Source organism: Diospyros lotus, chromosome 1, assembly GCF_014633365.1.
Source record: "Diospyros lotus cultivar Yz01 chromosome 1, ASM1463336v1, whole genome shotgun sequence".
Lineage (NCBI taxonomy): Eukaryota > Viridiplantae > Streptophyta > Magnoliopsida > Ericales > Ebenaceae > Diospyros > Diospyros lotus.
Genome location: NC_068338.1, coordinates 42,414,881 through 42,433,058, shown reverse-complemented (window position 1 = coordinate 42,433,058; position 18,178 = coordinate 42,414,881). Strand labels below are relative to the sequence as shown.

The 18,178-nt window shown below is 37.6% G+C and overlaps 1 protein-coding gene across 48 annotated transcripts in view; it reads right to left on the bottom strand.

Annotated features, from left to right (window-relative positions):
* Window positions 1–18,178, bottom strand: part of LOC127802068 (cysteine synthase-like) — a 185,882-nt gene that overhangs the window by 110,731 nt on the left and 56,973 nt on the right. For 5 of the 48 annotated variants that reach the window (XM_052337958.1, XM_052337964.1, XM_052337973.1 and 2 more), the window contains exons 5-12: window positions 7,848–7,905; window positions 6,887–7,150; window positions 6,333–6,470; window positions 6,200–6,251; window positions 5,822–5,901; window positions 2,393–2,452; window positions 2,238–2,318; window positions 1,901–2,156 (exon numbers count right to left, since the gene is read on the bottom strand). The exons of 37 other annotated variants lie outside the window; for them this stretch is intronic. In XM_052337958.1, the coding sequence (XP_052193918.1) occupies window positions 2,067–2,156; window positions 2,238–2,318; window positions 2,393–2,452; window positions 5,822–5,901; window positions 6,200–6,251; window positions 6,333–6,470; window positions 6,887–7,150; window positions 7,848–7,905 (823 nt within the window). In that variant the 3' untranslated portion in view covers window positions 1,901–2,066. Of the gene's footprint in view, window positions 1–1,900; window positions 2,157–2,237; window positions 2,319–2,392; window positions 2,453–5,821; window positions 5,902–6,199; window positions 6,252–6,332; window positions 6,471–6,886; window positions 7,151–7,847; window positions 7,906–8,053; window positions 8,164–8,254; window positions 8,311–18,178 lie in introns of those variants that run through there. 6 more of the 48 variants (XM_052337946.1, XM_052337953.1, XM_052337969.1 and 3 more) reach the window with 2 other exon arrangements.

The following is an 18,178-nucleotide window of genomic DNA, read 5'->3' as shown; positions in this document are numbered from 1 at the left end:
ACCAACTTAAAATCAAAACGGGAGTTATAATTATAACAAAATTTTACAAAATTAACCACTAATCAACTCTTTCTTGTTTTATTATAAATAATTTATTATTTATTTTAATTTTATCTCAAAAATCATATATGTTCCAACAACACTCCATATTTTCTTATTTATTTGATTCTCTATTTCATTTATTTATCAATAAATTTCAATTCTATTTATTTTACATTACATATATTTTTAATTACTATAAAAATTTATTATTTATTTTATAATTTAATAATAAATATTACTATATTAAATATTAATAATATTTAATATATTTTTAAACAATTATTTAACAAAATTATTTGAAATAATTCTATAACAATAAAATTAAAATTCCAACAATAGTCAAATTCTAACAACGGTCAATAATTAAATACATAAACATACAATATCATGTATCTAATAAATAAATAAATAATTTTAAAAAAATCTTACAAACACAATAGAAAATTCCTTGTAGTCGTTCTACAAACCGCCAATGGTCGCCTAGAGTTGCTGTTCGTTGTCATTGGTCGCCGCTCGTCGATGGCCACCGCTAGTTGCCGCAATCGTCGGATCTGACCGATCCTTCTCTTCTCCACCAATGTCATTCTTTTCTCGGGCTAATCCTTCTCTTGTCTTTTTCTTTGTCGTTGATGGCCGTTGTGGGAAAGGGTGGGAAAGATGGCGATGATTCACCTCGAAGAAGTCATTTACTAATGCTGGCAACCCATTTCAGCTTAGCCAAAAATTTGGCAATTGAAGATGGCAATGGCAAGTGCTGCTGGAGGAGAACAACCAACGTTCGTTCACCAAATTTGGAGATGGTGACTGGGATAAGGAACTGCCAGAGTCAGCCTCAAGGGACCACGTTTTCAGGGGTATCCTGACACCCACTGTAATAGCTGTGCTTACAGTTTGATGTTTTCATCAGTTGTGATAAGTGATGAGTTTCTCGTATACTTTGCAGAAAGAGATCGAAATGAGCCACCAGCGCAACAGCGCCATGATGGAGACCGGAAGGAGAAAAATAGGTTGGCCAGAAGCCTGTGCAACCGAGACAACGCCAACTGCCGTAGCTTAAATTTACCCAATTTGAACATCTTGCACCATCATTACCATATAGAGGACCACTTTGAAAGGACACCCAGCAACTTCAACTCCAATTAATTTAAGAAGAAAATTACAAACAAAAATTTGACTCAACAGGGCTCATTAAATAAAAAACCTTCAGCACAGACACTTGAAGAATTATCGCCGCCCATTTTCTGTTCTCTCTATGCTCGGAAGTTCAGAAATTTTAGCGACAACCAAACCAAAAGTTCAGATATTTTAGCGACAACCAAACCAAAACGTACAACAAAAAGAACATAAAATGGAGGATTATGAGCTAAATTTATTTTTCAAGATTACTCATGCTAGACTATAAATAAATAAAATAAAGAGTCAAATAGAGAAGAGAATATGGAAATATTATTTACTCAGGCTAAACTAGATAGTGGAAAAAAATGGAATAAATATTTGTCCAAAAAAGTGAAATAATTTGGTTTCACCATCTAAACAATCTAAAAGAGTATCAGCTACTGCCACTAAATTCAGCGAAAGCGAAGACCTTCTGAAATGGATAAAAAATCAAGAGTTCTAAAAATCAGAATGCACTACGTGAGGGTCTGGCCTGCCGCATAGCGTGTTCTGCGCCAGATCCGACTCCAAAACCGCCACGAAAGCCATCTTGCCAGGATCCGACTGCAAAAGTTAGATTTTGAATTTTTTTTTTTCACTCATTTATTCTAGTTTCACATACATACAAATTGTTTCAATTTTTTTCTCCCCCTTTTTTTCCTAAAAATATCATTTTTTTGAACCAGAAACAAGAGGCAAAGTAGAAGCAGCAGCTGCACGACAATGCAATATTGAATGTTGAATTCTGTGTGATCACAGAGATCATACTCGAGACAAGGCGGCAAGAGTGAAACAAGTGTTTTGTAGATTCAGCTAATAGGCACTGTAATGAGTTTGAAGTATAGAAGAAAAACATTAAAGAAGGAATCTCATTCAAAAGCCATGTTTTCTGCTTCCTGCCTCGAGGAATCAAACAGCGCAGTGGATAGATAACGCTCACCGAAGCTGGGGAAAACCACCTGCGGGCAGCAACAAGGCAAGTTAAGCACGCGCATGTTCCATCCATTAGCTAAGATAGAAATTTCACAAACCAAACTCACTACAATTAGCTTTCCGGTATTTTGAGGCCTCTGCGCGATCTTTATTGCAGCAGCAGCAGCAGCTCCGGATGAAATTCCTACCTGCACCAAGCGATTACCAGATTAAGAAGATATAACCCGTTATTCCAAGTGATGCTGTTATGTAGGAAACACACCAGCAACCCTTCTTCCAGCGCAAGGAGCTTAGCAGTTTCAATAGCTTCTTCACTGGAAACCTGAAATCTTAAAGAAGGATCAAACCACTGCGAAGGAATCTGTTTACACTTTATCGATGGGATAAAATAGTTGGGCAAACATGCTATTAATTTCCAGACCAATCCAACAACCTAAAAATTCTATTTTTCTTTACTCTATTTTATTTTTTTTTATTTTCCCAATGTTGTAATTTTCATTTCTCTTTATAAATGTCCACATTGAGAATTCTCAATGATTCCTAATTGCCAATTTCTAAATTTTTGAAATATTCTTCTCAGTTCGTCTTTATATTTTAAGGGGTATTAGTCTTAACTTTCGTGTCCTTAGTACACAACACTCGTCATTTGTACAAGGTATGTACATGGATTTCTCTTTACTTTTTTTCTTTATTAAAAAAAAAAAGACTGTTTAACCAATCACAACCGCTAACTATTTTTTCTATTCTAAATTCTACCAAGTTGGATCAAACAGCATCATACTAAAAGTCTATTTCACTGTTTTTTTTTTCTTTTCCAATATATGAGAATCTTAATTTTTATTTTTTGTTATCTAATATATGAGAATCCTAAAGTTTATTTTTTCTTATTTAAAGTTTATAATTTTGGATATTTTGTCTTTTTATAATTTTATTTTTGACTAAAAATTCCCTTTGACATCATTTTTCGAATAGAAATTTTTTTTCTTTTCCAATATATGAGAATCTTAATTTTTATTTTTTTGTTATCTAATATATGAGAATCCTAATTTAAATTTTATTTTTTCTTATTTAAACTTTATAATTTTGGATATTTTGTCTTTTTATAATTTTATTTTTGACTAAAAATTCCCTTTGACATCATTTTTCAATTAGAAAAACTAGATTTACATACAGAAAATAGAGCACGACTGCAAGGTTCAAATTAATCTTAAACAATTCCATTATTATAAATCAATTAAAATAAAAATACCAAACTTACCTGGAGTAAAGGGGCACCAGTTGATGATTTGAGAGGGGAAAATAAAGAAAAAAGTGAAAACATATAACCACTAACCCAAAAAGAAATTGTTATTTTGCTTTTGATATAGTTTTGATGATGAAAAACAAATATTGATTTTATGCTGAAATTTGTTTGGTACATCTATTTTTTTTTTCAAGCACAAAAATGAAAATCAATTTCAACCTATGTCAAAAATCTTGTGTTCAATATTCTTGATGGCATTTGGTTTTGAAAAATAAGCTTTTATTATCAAAAGAATATTTTTTATATCAAAATTGGCCATATTGCATTTAAATCTCAAATCTATGCTTTAAAATCTAAGGCCAAGGAGTCAACCATTTTTGAAAAAGAGTTAATCGTTTTTAAAAACCAATTGACTATTTTTCCAACCATGTCAACCGTTTTTGTCTTATTGTTGACCGTTTTTCCAAGAATTCAACCATTTTCATGCAAGCTCTTGGTCGTGCTTGGTCAACTACTGCATCATTTCCGATCGACTGTTTCTTATATACTATCGACTGTTTTTATCTCTAATTGCTAGTTTTGCAAGCTCCAACGGTCACAAATGACTAGTTTTGTTTCAAACATTTGTATAGCCTATAAATACAACTAAAGGAAAAACTTGAGAAGACTAATGGATAATAATGAATTAAATTGAAATTACAAATTTATCTTACTTGAGCTTACAAGTGCTTGTACTTCATTTTTCTCTCTAAAGGCTTTAATTATCATTTATATAATTTTGTACAACCCTTGTGTTTATTTGAGAGATCATTGTAACTGAGAGAATATATTCTCAGATCTTCTATTTATATTTCATTCTTGTATTTCTTAACTTGTGAGATAGAGGGCCTATCGAGTTTAGTAAGAGGTTGTATTTCCTACCTTGTCACTAGAGAGCCTACTTGTCTAAGTAAGAGGTTTTTAATTCCTAGCGATTTATGCTAAAGGACATACCGGGTGTGGTAGGAGGTTTTAGTGAAGTGTTTCAAATCCTTAATGAAGAGCTAAAGTAATGAATTAGACTTGATTTAGCTGAACTATTATAAATCCTTGTGTCCCTCTTATATTTATTTTGATTATATTTCATTGTTTTGATATTTTGTTTCAAAACCTCCTAAAAAGTTTTTTGTTCTCAAACACCCAATTCACCCCTCCCCCTTGGGTTGTGGTGCCATAGCTATACCACTATAACAGAAATATAATGTTTGAAAATTAAATCAAAAACTAAATTTACAAATAGAGAGAAAAAAAGAAAATTCAAAGAATTATTTGTTTAGAAATTCAATAAAAAAACCCATATTTACAAATGATAAAAAGAAAATTCAATTCTTTGTAATTGTTTAAGACTAACTGGGGCTAAAAAATGATGTCAAATGGAGTTCTTGGTCAAAAATAAGACTATAAGAAAATTAAGTACCACAAGTTGTAAACCATGAGGGGGCTTAGTGAAATTTGGATCAAAAGTCTTCCACAGTAAAAATGTTAATATCTCAGTCCTTTGTCTCAATTAAGTGTTTTGTCCGTCAAAACTTGCACTTCTTGCATATACATCATAAAGACAGCTTTGCTAGACTGTAGCATCGTCAAAATACTGTGCCACCTTATGTTGCACCAACAATAGCCTAAGAAAGAAACCATCATCTTGAAGAAACCAAATAATTCAACCATTCATCAGCAGTACCATAAATTCACTTCTTGTCGTGACTGTGACAGAAAAATACAAGCCCCTGTGGTGTTAACACCAAAAAATATGCCATTTTTACAGAGTCCCTTGTGTTTTCCCTTTTTCTTTTGTTTGTTAGTCCCCCAATCTTAGCAGGCTGCAAGAGCCAAGCTGAATATAAATACAAGGATTGTTGTTTCAACTTCAAGCATTGACCAACACTTTATCTAACGGCATACAAGATAGTGAACAAAATACCATGAAAACAGTGGCACTGATCTGGAAAGATAAGGAAGGTACAGGTAAATTATTTGGCTAAAAGAATATCTATCAAAAGTTTAAGGCAACATTTTGTGCAATTAGGAAAAGCATAATGTCACTACACAATTTTGAGCTACCCTTGAGCTGGTCTTAGTGCAAATTCATCTTCAATTAATAAGGGCATTTCCTTCCTGTAAACATTGTTATTCCTTCTTATTTTGTTTCTTCTCAGCTTTTTTCACAAATCTGACCACTCTAGCACAAGCTCAACTATATGAGAAATAGCAACCCACTTATGTACAACTTGAGCATATAAGATAATGAACTTTGCAATGACCTGAATTCAAGAGGTTTCTACTACTTCTACGGTCACACGTTTATGGTTTTATTCCTATTTAATAATTTCGACTTTACAAATGAGAACTATAGCAGTATAGCACTTGTAAATTCAAACATTAAAACTGTAAGCAAAGGTTGAGGCTTACTGTAATAACTTCATCAAGAATACTGACATCCAAAACACCGGCGATGATACCAGAACCTATTCCTTGTATCTTGTGTGGACCTTGAACATGAAGCAAATGTCTCTTTACAAAAATGGCAAGCCATTCATTCACACGTGCGAAAGAAAATTGGCCTCTCACATACCGCACTTCTATACAATTAATTTTCTTTAATATCTTATTGGTTATGTGACTACTGCGATATGCTATAAAAAACTGATTTCTGACAAATCAAACTTAAAATAACTAGTAAACCTGGGTAGAGTGAACCAATATGTTCCTCAGAAAAAATACTTCCATAATAATCACACCACCATCAAAAGTAATAAAATTCAGTAATGCACATAACATATCACTTACCAGGTTTTCCTCCATTTAGTACAGGGCTTTCAGTTGGTTCAACACCATAGACCTAAAAACACAACAAAAAGAGCATGTAAGAGAAGAAATCTCTCTCTCTCTCTCTCTCTCGGTGATTCTGGGGGAGAAAAACCTTTATCTTTGGATTTTTCTGCTTCAGGAACTGCCCTGCACCGGTGACAGTGCCCCCAGTCCCTATTCCAGCAACTAAGGCATCAACTTTCTCTTCAGAGCCCTTCCAAATCTCTGGTCCAGTGGTTTCATAGTGAATCTGCAGAATCACAAAGAATGAGCAAAATTTTCTTACCATTTATATGTGGTCATATAACTTGATATACAAATTGCTATCTGTTACAGGTTTGGGTTTTGGGAAATTGATGATCTAAGCTGCTATCATCTCTTGGGTTCCAATACAAAGTTTGACTATTTGTGCTAGTTCCATTAATTCTAATTTTCAGGCAGCTCTTTTATGTTTGAATTGATGCAACTTGGTTCTGTTCTGACTCTCACTTTACGCCACATGTAACACTGGGTTGCAAATGAAGGGGATGTTTTAGGTGACTGACTTACATTGTGGGCCACATCTTCAACTAGCTTTACCTTTTGGGACAAGTGGTTAGTAACACTCTAAGTTACAAGATTTTTTAGAGGTATGCCTATTATAAAAAGTATTGATCAGGGGAGTACCTTTGGGTTGGCAGGATTTTCAAATTGTTGTAGATAATAACCATTAGGTGTCCTTTCTAGTATCTCTTGAACCTTTTGGAAAACCCCAGCCATACCCGTTGCTATATCTGTAAGATACAATTCTGCACCAAAAGCTCGGAGAATAATCCTTCTCTCAAGGCTAAAAGAAGATGGCATGACTAGAATAAGCTTGTAGCCCTTAGCAGCTGCAATGAACGCCAAACCAATGCCAGTATTGCCACCAGTAGCCTCAATGAGAACCGTCTTGAGACAGCATTATTTTAGCACAATCAGCACCCAAAAAAAAAAAAGAGTTAAAAGTGTTTTGCAGTTGAAAGGGTTCCAACAGAAATTGATTGCCATGTAGCTTGGTTGTTTTTGAACACAGACCTTTTTTTTCTGATACACAGGAAACTGCAAATGTCCACCCCAAGAGAAACGGAAAAGATCGAACCCACAACATCATGTTTGCCATGAGGTGTTGGTTACCACCTAAGCCACCCTTGAGGACTTGAATACAGAACTTTGATTTGAACAAGAAAAACACAATAACATAGACATTAAATGTCTACTGGGCCTTATTCAAATATAGAAGGGCAAAAATTATTTTATATTTGTGTGTGAGACACAATCAAGATAATTTGATCATGCGCGAAAAAGACTAATAGAGGCTCTTGAGAGGAAAGTGAATGGAATGAAATAAGTATTTAGTAAAAGAGGTAAGAGGAAAACCAAAAAAAACCTTGGTGCAAGACAATTAGGTATGATAAGAGTTATAAGAACCTTATAAAAGACATGGACATAGCTAGTAATCATTGGCAAGTTAGAATTCATATAGCTGACCCCACATAATTGATTAAAAGCATGATAAAATGTTGTTGTTTATAATTTGCTCTAGTATTGATGAAAAATTTATAACATGTAACAAAAACAAAAATTTGTTACGAGGAATTCAGTTAACCTTCCCAGGGGTAATCAGGCCCTTCTCTTCTGCATCTTTGATCATACTATATCCAATCCTACATGCCAGAAAATAAAAGGCATGTCATAGCATAGCATACTGCAGAAAATAAAAGCTTCAATATTATCAGCACATCAACAGTCAACACTGCAAGTTTCTACACAAATTACTAAATTAACAGAGAAAACATGAAGAAATATGACTGCCTGTCTTTCACACTAGAGCATGGTTCCATCATCTCCAACTTGGCCGCAATTCGAGCTACACAACCATCAACAATGTTGTTGAGATATACCATCGGGGTTTTTCCTATCAGCTGCAGATCAAAGATGGTGGGAGGCTAAAGTGGCTTGACACATCAGGGAAACATGGAACCAAAGAGAAACTTCATCAGATGACTAACTTACCTCAGTAACATCTTTTGCAATTGGGCATGTATCCTCCATATTTTTTCTTTCAAATACTATATCATCAAGAATAATAAAAGAAATGGTCAGAAATAAGTTTAAAGAAATGGAGGAGTGGAGGAGACAGTTGAAGGGCCATATCTCATAATATATATACCATACCAGAGTAGTAGACATTATCAAAATATAATTCAACAAAACAAAAACTAAATGAGACATCGTCAGAGAACCCACACACAGTCCCATGGAAACTGTAAAAGCCAACTGTACATTTTTAAAGGAACAAAATATAGAGAAAAGAAAAAAAGAAAAAAGAGGAATCAAGTGCACAACCCTGCTATTTTGGGCGAGGAACAGATAATCAAAACATGATCAAATTTCTCATTACAAAAGAAACACGGATGACCTATTTTTTAGTCCTTCATCCAAGAAAGAATCCATATGCAGACATGGATCAGATGACATATCTACATAAAACAAGACACCTCAAAAAGAACATTCCCTAATGGCATAAACCCATCCCAAACAAAACCAGGACACAACAAAATGGGCCTGTTAAATATGCTAAAGAGATTTTCTTGTCTCAGCAACCAGCAGCCTCATTAACTGCGAGAGGAAATCACTATCAAATATTTACCCTTGAAGCTCCAAGTAAGAAAACAAAGTACAATATTACACACAAGATGAGCACATTAATGCTGCCTCTCAGGCCATCACATGAACTAACCTATGTTGTAAATACAACTTTTGAGAAATATACAATATTTGATCTGAAATACAAAATGAATCAGGATAATTGTTTTCAAATAAAAGCAAGCAGATGACGGGATTACATGAGTGAACAAAAAATATAATAGAAAGCAAAAGAAACATATGGCCTATCTGAGATAAGAGGCATGCCACAAGCGTTGCCCAAATTTGAAAAAGGACAAAGTAACAGGATACTGATATGACTGCAGGACATTAGCCAGGATATTTAAAGCATTGTACTTGCTCATTAAATCTATGCATGAAAATGTTTTCTTTTCCTCTTCTCTTTTACAGGACCAAGTGGAAAACTATGTTTTCTCGTGAAATATGGGCTGTACAACACCGGTTAGTGTAAAAATAATACAGGGCAACTAGCCATAAATATTGTGATAACCAATATAATTATCTGGTATAATGTCCTAATGAACATATTGTCAAGCATACACACGAAAGTTTTATTTACTTTATTAACTATTTCCAGCAATATTGCCTCAACAAATTAATGAAGGTGCAGTGACATAGAACACTTGAACTGCTGACAAATCAGTAGTTTTCCCATAACATTCAATCAATTTATAGATGTTGAAGATGAAATATTGGAGTTACTGGTATGTTGTAACAGAGTAACTTAAATTTGCAAAGTATAACCATACCATTTGGCAAAAATATTGGAAAAATCACAACAAACTAAGGTCAAACTTCCACAATACCACTAATCAAACCATAGAAAAATTGCAGATTTACCGCCAAAATCACGCGTTCCCCAAACCCAAACTTCCAAACACTGCAGCAAAGCAGTTTCCTAGAAATCATCAACAAGATTATCTTAAACAATACAAAGAAATCATAATTTCCAGAAATTCCATGGGGAACAAGGAAAGCTGTTTATTTTCTCCAGATGAGTGGACAAATAACAATTACTTATAGAATTTTAAAGTTCAGCGTGCCTCTTGGATGCTTTCCACTCGCAGTCTGCAACTCGACGTTAATCTATGAGTGTATGAGCATTGTGCATTGACTAGAGAACAATGAACTGATTGACTACAAGTTCACGCATGCACGATAGATAATAATAGAAGCAACTCATACATGATAAGATACGGATATGTTTATACACGCGCGGGCGCACTCACACACACACACACACACACATATATATATATATATATATTTCTTTTTTGTTTCTGGAGATCGAGATGGGCACAGCGAAGGGTGATGTATTTGAGGCGGTTCGAAGGGTGATGGGCACAGCGAAGGGTGATGTATTTGAGGCGGTTCGACGGGTGATGGGCACAGCGAAGGGTGATGTAATTGCTTCTTTCTAATTAGCAATTTGGCGGGGAAGGTCCTGACCAATGGAACCGTTCCACCGTTGTAGGGTTACCCCGGCCTTGTTTGGGAGCATGTTCTTAAAATATTTAAGATGAATAATATTTTCTCTGAAGCAGACACGCAAGTTAAATAATATAAAATAAATTTCCGATTCTCATAAATACATAAAAAAAAGTTTATAATAATATGTATTTATTATAATTTATTTAAAATTTTAAAATAATTTGATTAATTTATCATAAATACATCAAATATTTAATTAAAAATAAAATATACTTATTATATATTAAGGGTGTGTTTGATAGTATGAAAAATACATGAAAAATGTCACATCTAAAGAATTGAATTCTATTTTTGGTATTTAACACATTATATTTTTCATGGAATTAAATTCTATGGTATAACCATTAAAACATATTTTTACCTTTTTTTCATGAAAAATTTCATTTAGGGAGGAGATGATTTTTGTTTTCTATGTAAGTCGCAAAATAATTTCATTTCCGACTAAATACTATCAAACACACCCTAAGTGTCACCATGATCTTTCGTCTGTTTCGATTTTGCATTGAATCCCTTTCTCAAGGGCTAAAGCCAATGTTGTACTAGTAAATGGCATACGCTTGGCAAATGGCAAGGGAATAGTCAAACGTAGATGGCGAATTAATTACGCATCAATACTATGATTGTTATAATTATGATCCAAAATTTAAATTTAATTGAGATTGGGACTCTTTGATCGTGATTATGACTTTGAATTTAACTGTGATTAGATTATTGTCAAATTTGATTTTAAGTAAAATTTATCTCATCTAATATTTTCATGAATCATTTTCTGTTTAGTATATGATTTGTTGTGTACATCCATAGATGATTTTAAGTTTATAAATAGGTGCGCAGGTCACTGGAATTAGTGCAACAATATCATCTTAGTGATATTTTGATGTGTCAATATCACTTTTGATATAGTAATTATTTGCTTTGTGATATTTTGTTCTTTCTGCCCATAGTTTTTTTTCTGATTTGGGTTTTTTAGGTAAAATTTTGTATTCATGTGTGTGATTGGTGGTTTGATTATGGTTTATATCCGATCCAATTTCATAACAAACTGGTATCAAGGTCGTTAGGTCAAACCATCAACGTTTGACAGATCTCAACAATTAGATCTGCATCATCATCATCATCTTCTTCAGCTAGGTTTCAAGTTGCCCAACCCTAGCCATCGATGGCCTCTGTTGTCGTCAGCCACATTTAGGCCGACTCCAACATTGACCGTCAGCATTGCTTTCGATCGTTGGATTTGTAACTCGCTCCCACCAACGTTGTTATTTTTGGTCAACCACAGTTTCCGCCATTAATTAACGACTCCTCTTTGGCTGACCACCATCGCCCGCCACCGACGACCGTCAGCCTCCCTCCTCGGACTGCCGCCTCGGTTAATTATCGGTCTTCCTACTGTTAGTGATGTGCCCTAATGCTAGATATAGATAACATTTGGTGGGCTTATAATAAACGCATGTGATGTATCTTTGTATATATGAATAAAAGATAAGTTTATCTTGATCTTCATTCATTAAACTCTCCAGTTTATTATATAAATGAATCTCTGGATCTCCTGTTTGAGTCTTATTCTTAAGGTGTTAAGAATATATAAAGAGATTCTCTCTGGTGGTAACGAGATTTCTTAAATGTTTTTGGTTCTTAGATTAATCGGATGGACACTCTGATTGATCGATTATGGACTATAAACAAAGTTTACTACCTTAATTAGTATGAGATACTAATGGTTAGGGGTGGTGAGTCACATGCCATATGACATGAAGATGCCTCTAGTAAACTCATGAGTGATTGTTGAAGAACAACGCACTGAATATGACACTGATGACTAATCACATGGCATTATAGATAATGATCTTGTCATCAAATTCCGATTGTGTTACTGTTCCTTATTGATTATAGAAAATAGCCAGCCAAGAAGCTGATCTGACCTAATCCAAGTAAGATATTCAGGATTTATTACCTACACATTTGAATTAGTAGAAATCAAATCTGAAACATATTTCACTAGCGGTGTAGATTTCTTGATGAATGAAATCAGATCAAAGGCTTTGATAGTCGCTAACATTTGTGCCTTCCAGAACAGATAATTGCTACTGTCTAGTTTGAGAGGGATGAAGTTGAAGGCTTATGCAACCATAGAAAAGTTTGATTGCGATGCTGACGATAGAGAATAGGATTGACACTAAGAAGCGAGAGCTTCAAAGTAGTAATGAAGAAAGAAAATAGAAGAAAGATTGTGAGAAAACACGGGAGAAAAAAGAGATGAGTGTTCCTGAAAATAATAATGCTTATCTAGAATAGCAATAAGAATTAGCTGAGTATTTATATTCAGCTAATCCTTGTTAACAAACAACTTGCAAGTTGTAGCAAGTTAAGCAAGTTGATTACAAAAAACTAACTGAAAGCAACAAAATGTATACAATTTAACAAAATCCTAACTGCAGCAGTCAAATGGTATTCTAACAAGAATTTACAACAACTGTAAAACAAACAAAAATTATCTCTATTCTACAAAGGGGTATGAAGCATTACCCTTACTTTGTAAAGAGGTGGCTTTCACAATTTGAACCATGATCTCCCAATCACAAAGGAGCAACAATCTTATATGTGACCTCCTCAAGCTTGGATACCTTTGATCTATGATTACTACTATCAACGTTCAGAATTGGTCAACCGTAATTCGTTAGCCCGCACTGAAAGAATAGACATGAATGCAAGGAGAAGAAACAAATGGCACCAGCAACCAATTGTACACAAAAAAAAATTTATGTGGTTTGGCCAGAATGACGCCTATTCCACGACTGTTCTTTGGTAATTTCGACAGAATAACAGTATAGTATTGCTCATCTCATTTACAATGGCTTTGTGACCCCTATTTATAGTGTGAGGTGTTTACAATTTACATAAAGTCCAAAGTAGAAGGGTAATATCGTGAGGGACAAAGTGTCCTTATCAATTCCATAAAATCAGGAGTGGATTCCGTATTATCAAGGATCTAGTTTGCCTCAGATAAAGTAAGTGGGTCCCTGTCTCCAGTTGTTCAGCGGTCTTGTTGTTATGCGAGTTGGATGGAGGATTAGGTCAACAAGCTGGGAGCATTGCTTGGTTAGGCCAACGAGCTAGAAGCATCGCTGGGAGCTTGCTTGGTTCCGTAGTCAGAGCTCGAGCATCAGCGACGTGTGGCCTTGTTTTGACGAGCTCGGCCCTAGTCCTATTGGGCTTCTAGAGATTGGGTTGACCTACTGGGTAGAGTTCAATCCATAAGAAGTGGTCCGAGAAATACCCATAACACTAGCGCTCGCAGTGCGATCTTCGGACTGTGAGTTGATGTATGCCAGCTATTCCAGCTGTTAATTCATCTTTCAGACTTCTACCCAATCATTTCAAATAACGTCATTTTATGCCGCACGTCTTATCCGAAGCGCTTTCAATGCGCACGTTCCCCATAACCGCTTAATCATTATGCTCGTGGAACCCATGACTTTACGTGTTGCCGTTAAATCTAGGGCAGTTCGTCGATCTCTTAATCCAACGGTGGAACAACCCAACCTTTATAAGTGTGAGGGAATTCTTTTCCTTCTCATCGTGTTTTTTTTTTAAACGACTTTTGCTCATGCACTCTTCTTCTTCCGACCTTGAGAACTCCATTGCCGTTTGCTTTTGAAGCTTTCCTGCGTTGCTCCGTGAAGATCTCTGTCGTGCTTTCACTGAGCGTTTGGTTTTCATCCCCTACTTTTGCAACGATCAATCTGGAACAGTAAGTTTCTCATAATTTGTTCCCCCGCTTTTACTATTGCTCCCATTCCTTCAATCGTCTCTCCTTACACGCCTCATCTTCTGGCAATGGCTATGCATCTTTTGGGGCATCGTGTGATGTGTCACATAGCCTTCAGGCTTTGCTGGCTTTAGGATTTACAATCATTTGTTCTAGGGGGCTTTGTAAGCCTGTAGATTTAGCCCCCTTTGTCTTAAGTAATACCCTGTTGCGAAGCGCGCGATCTAATAGATAGGAAGTGTCCTTGGGAACTTCAGTTCGTGAGGACTGATCTGCTCTCAGCGACCTGGCTTTCTCTCTTTTTTTTTTAGATGTCTACATCAGGTCAGAAGCGCCGCAACCACAGGGTAGAAGACGATGATACCTCTAGCTCTTCAGAGCATAACGGAGGGGCATGGGCGCGGATTGCCCAGGATTCGATCTCGTCTGATGTAAAGGTCGCTGAAAGAGTACCCCAACGTGTCGACCCTGTAGTCGCCCAACGATCTGCCGAGGAACGCACAATTCGCGAGGTCTTCAAGCGCTATCCTTCGAGGTTGATGATCAGCGAGCTGAGGTCGTGCACTTCGGAGTATCGCCTGTCTTGCGACAGTCGTGTAATGGTGCCTTCTCCCAGCGACCACGCAGCCTTTCCTCCTCTAGGTTTCATAGCAGTCAGCCCCCAGCACCTAGAGTTTGGAGTTAGGTTTCCAATCCAACCCTATCTCATAAATATTCTCAACGACTTGAAACTTGCACCCTTTCAACTGACTCCGAACTCTTACGCCCAACTGACTTCCCTAACCTTGCTTTTCAAGAAAAACAAACTTCCTCTTCCATCACCCAAAATCCTCAGGTCCCTTTATTCTTTCAAAGGTACCAAGAATGGGTTGTACTATATGGCAACTCGTTCCTCTGATTGTAAGAGGCTTTTACCTCAAGAGAAGGCCAAGGGCAAGTCTAATGTAGGAGACTATAAGTCGCAATGGTTTTACATCTCCTGCACCTCTCTTCACAATCTTAATAATTTCAGTTTTGTCTTTGTACCGAGTAAATGGACCTTCAGCTCGCGCTTGTAACAATGATTTATTTGTCATCATTCTTTATTTACGAATCTCTCTTATATTTTGCACACGTTGCTGGTACGAAACCTGAGCTGACCATCTCTCTGAGGCACAAGGGCTTCGAGCTGCTTCACAAGCAAAAATAGACGAGGACAACTCCAAGCTCACCGGCACCTTACTTCACGACTACCAGCTCGCTCCCCCTCTTGGCTGCAAAGACATCAGGGAGGAAAACATAGGAGTTCGGGGCCAGAAGAAGGTAAGGTCTGCCTTCGACATGGTCAATTTTAACGGGAGTCCGGTCAAGAAAAGCAGAGCTCGCCAAGAGAGCGAGGTTGGGCTCAATCCAGGGTCATCAGAGATGGTGAGGCTTCAACTAGAGAGACTCGGTCAATCCGCAAGCTCGAGCTCGCCTGCAATAATCCCTTCAACCTCTTCTCCTGCCAACATCCAGAGGGCTAAACTTCGCTCCAAGGTGGTTAGTGAGAGTCGCAACCTCGTCGCTCTGCCCGATCCCAACCCTGCAACAACTACCACGACTTTGTCAGAGCCTGCCCCTGTCGCCGCCTCTTCACAGCACGAGGCGGCCATGGCTGCAACAAGGCGCGAAAAGTCCACAGTTCGTGAGGAGGCCCCTGCTGCTGGGGGTAAAAGGAAAGCACCTCCCACTTCGTATGCCGCACAACAAGCTCAAGTAGATAAGAGAAAGAAGGCAGCTGCTCCTACCGAGCAGGGCGCATCTGAGGTCGTGGCCGGGGGATCGTACTTCGGTGTCCTTCTTGAGAGCTTGGACGAGGTCCTTGGTAATTCAACCAAGGTCCTGGAGAAGGAACAACTAAAAGGCGAACAACTCTGCAATTTCCCTACTCGTTACGGTCTCTTGGTAAGCTCATTCTCTTGACTTCCTCGATGTCTCTTATCTTTTATCTTGCCTTTCCTTCTGTACTAATCTTTCTTACTTTATAGGCTTCCCTAGGCGCCTTAAAACAGAGAGAAGGCATCTCCCGGTTAACCAAAGACAAAGAGCAACTCGAGACCGTCGTGAATGTGCAGAGGGAGGACAAGAAAAAGATAGAAGATAACCTGGCCTTCTTGACCATCGAGTCAAAGAAAGCCTGGAGCATGGCCGACGGATTGGAAGTCCAGGTGAGGGAGGCCGAGAGAACCAAGAAGGAGGCTAAAGATGAGCTAGCTCGCGAGAAGAGAACTTACGAGTTGGCCTTCTCCCAAGCCACTTTGAAGCTCAATAAGGCTGAAGCGAAGCTGATCAAGACACGAAGCGACCTAGAGCTAGCACATCAGCGAGCTGACGTTACATCCTGCGGCAGCGAAGCGGGAGGTTGAGCAAACGAAGGCCGATATTGAAGCTCGGATTGCCAAAGAACATGAGGAGGTCGAGTCCGACACTTGCAGTGCATTTCTCTTCACCTTGTGGCAGAAGCATCCCGAGCTTGACTTTTCTTTCTTAGGCGAGGAAGCGGTGGAGGAGGTGAAGAAATATGCTACTGAAGCCGCTAATAAGGAGGTTGTCCCAACTTCGTCTGTGCCTGATCAGATCGGGGCCGACCTCCCTCCTGAAGTCGCAGAAGGCTCAGCTCCCCAGGACACGACTCCTCCAAGCTGACTCCCTCTAAAGTACTAGGGCTTCGAATTTTCTTTTCTTCATATATGTATTTTTTGTAATGTTGATTCCAAAGCAATACATTTTGTTGTGTTCAACGAACTTTTATTTCTTAGTCATTTGCTGCAAGCTGAAAGTCAAATATAACAATCATGCATGAATTTAACGTTAGTTAACTCAAAGACATCTTTAGCTCCCAGCTGATAGGCTTTAAAACCGAATAATCTCAGATAACGTGTTAAAATTTTATAAATTTGAGCTGTATGTCTAGTAGGTCACAACCGTGAATACTCAAGTAAACGAAAGCAAACCTCAGCTAACATATGATCACTCGGTGAAAATTAGATTGAATAACATTCTGTCGTCAACTTATATGTCCAGATAGATCGCATTTCAATCTCAGGTAACATACCATGACTTTAAAGGATTTAGCGAGGTTAAGATGAACACCTAGGCGGGTCGCAAACCATGACTTTTGTCATATTTGCTAAGTGATACGCTTTGTTGCCCAAATTTTCTTTGATAGCATAAGGGCCTTCCCAGTTCGGGCTTAGCGTCCCGTCGTTGGCCTTACGAGATCCAAGAAGAACAAGGCGCAGCACAAGGTTATTGACATTATAGCTCCAAACTCGAACCCTCCTGTTGTAATACCTCATGACCTGCTGTTGATAGGTAGCCACCCTCATGTGAGCTAGTTCCCTTGCCTCCTCGAGTAAATCAAGGTTTGCGGCCAGTAGCTGGTCGTTGTTTTCTAGGTCAAAGGTAGCTCTTCGGTGACTAGTCACTTCATTCTCCGTCGGGATCATAACCTCAGACCCATAAATCATAACCGAGTTATGGTCCAATAGGCCCAAAGCATTATTTGCAGTTCGTCTACCCAAGCCCCCTTTCTGGCCTCCAACTTCGTCTTCAAGATCTGCTTGATTATTTTGTGAACAATCTCGACTTGTTCGTTGGCTTGGGGATGATCCATGATAGTAAAACTCTTCTGGATCCCCAGCGATTCGCAAAATTGGATGAACTGATCCCTGGTGAATTGGGTTCCGTTATCTGTGACTATTCACTGGGAAACTCCGAATTTACAAATGATATCATTCTAGACAAACCTCTCTACCTTTATGTGTCACACCTTTTCACCAGATTCATTGCGTCCTGCTTCATGGTAGGCCAGTAAAACCCCTGACAAAGTGTTTTTTGAGCCAATGACAGCCCCCAGCGTGATTGTTGTAGTGACCTGCATCGATTTCTAAGAGAATTGCCTGGCAATCAGGGTCATCGATGCACCTCAACAACGGGGTTGTGAACCCCCTTTTGTAGAGTATGTCATTGTGAAGACAGTATCTGGC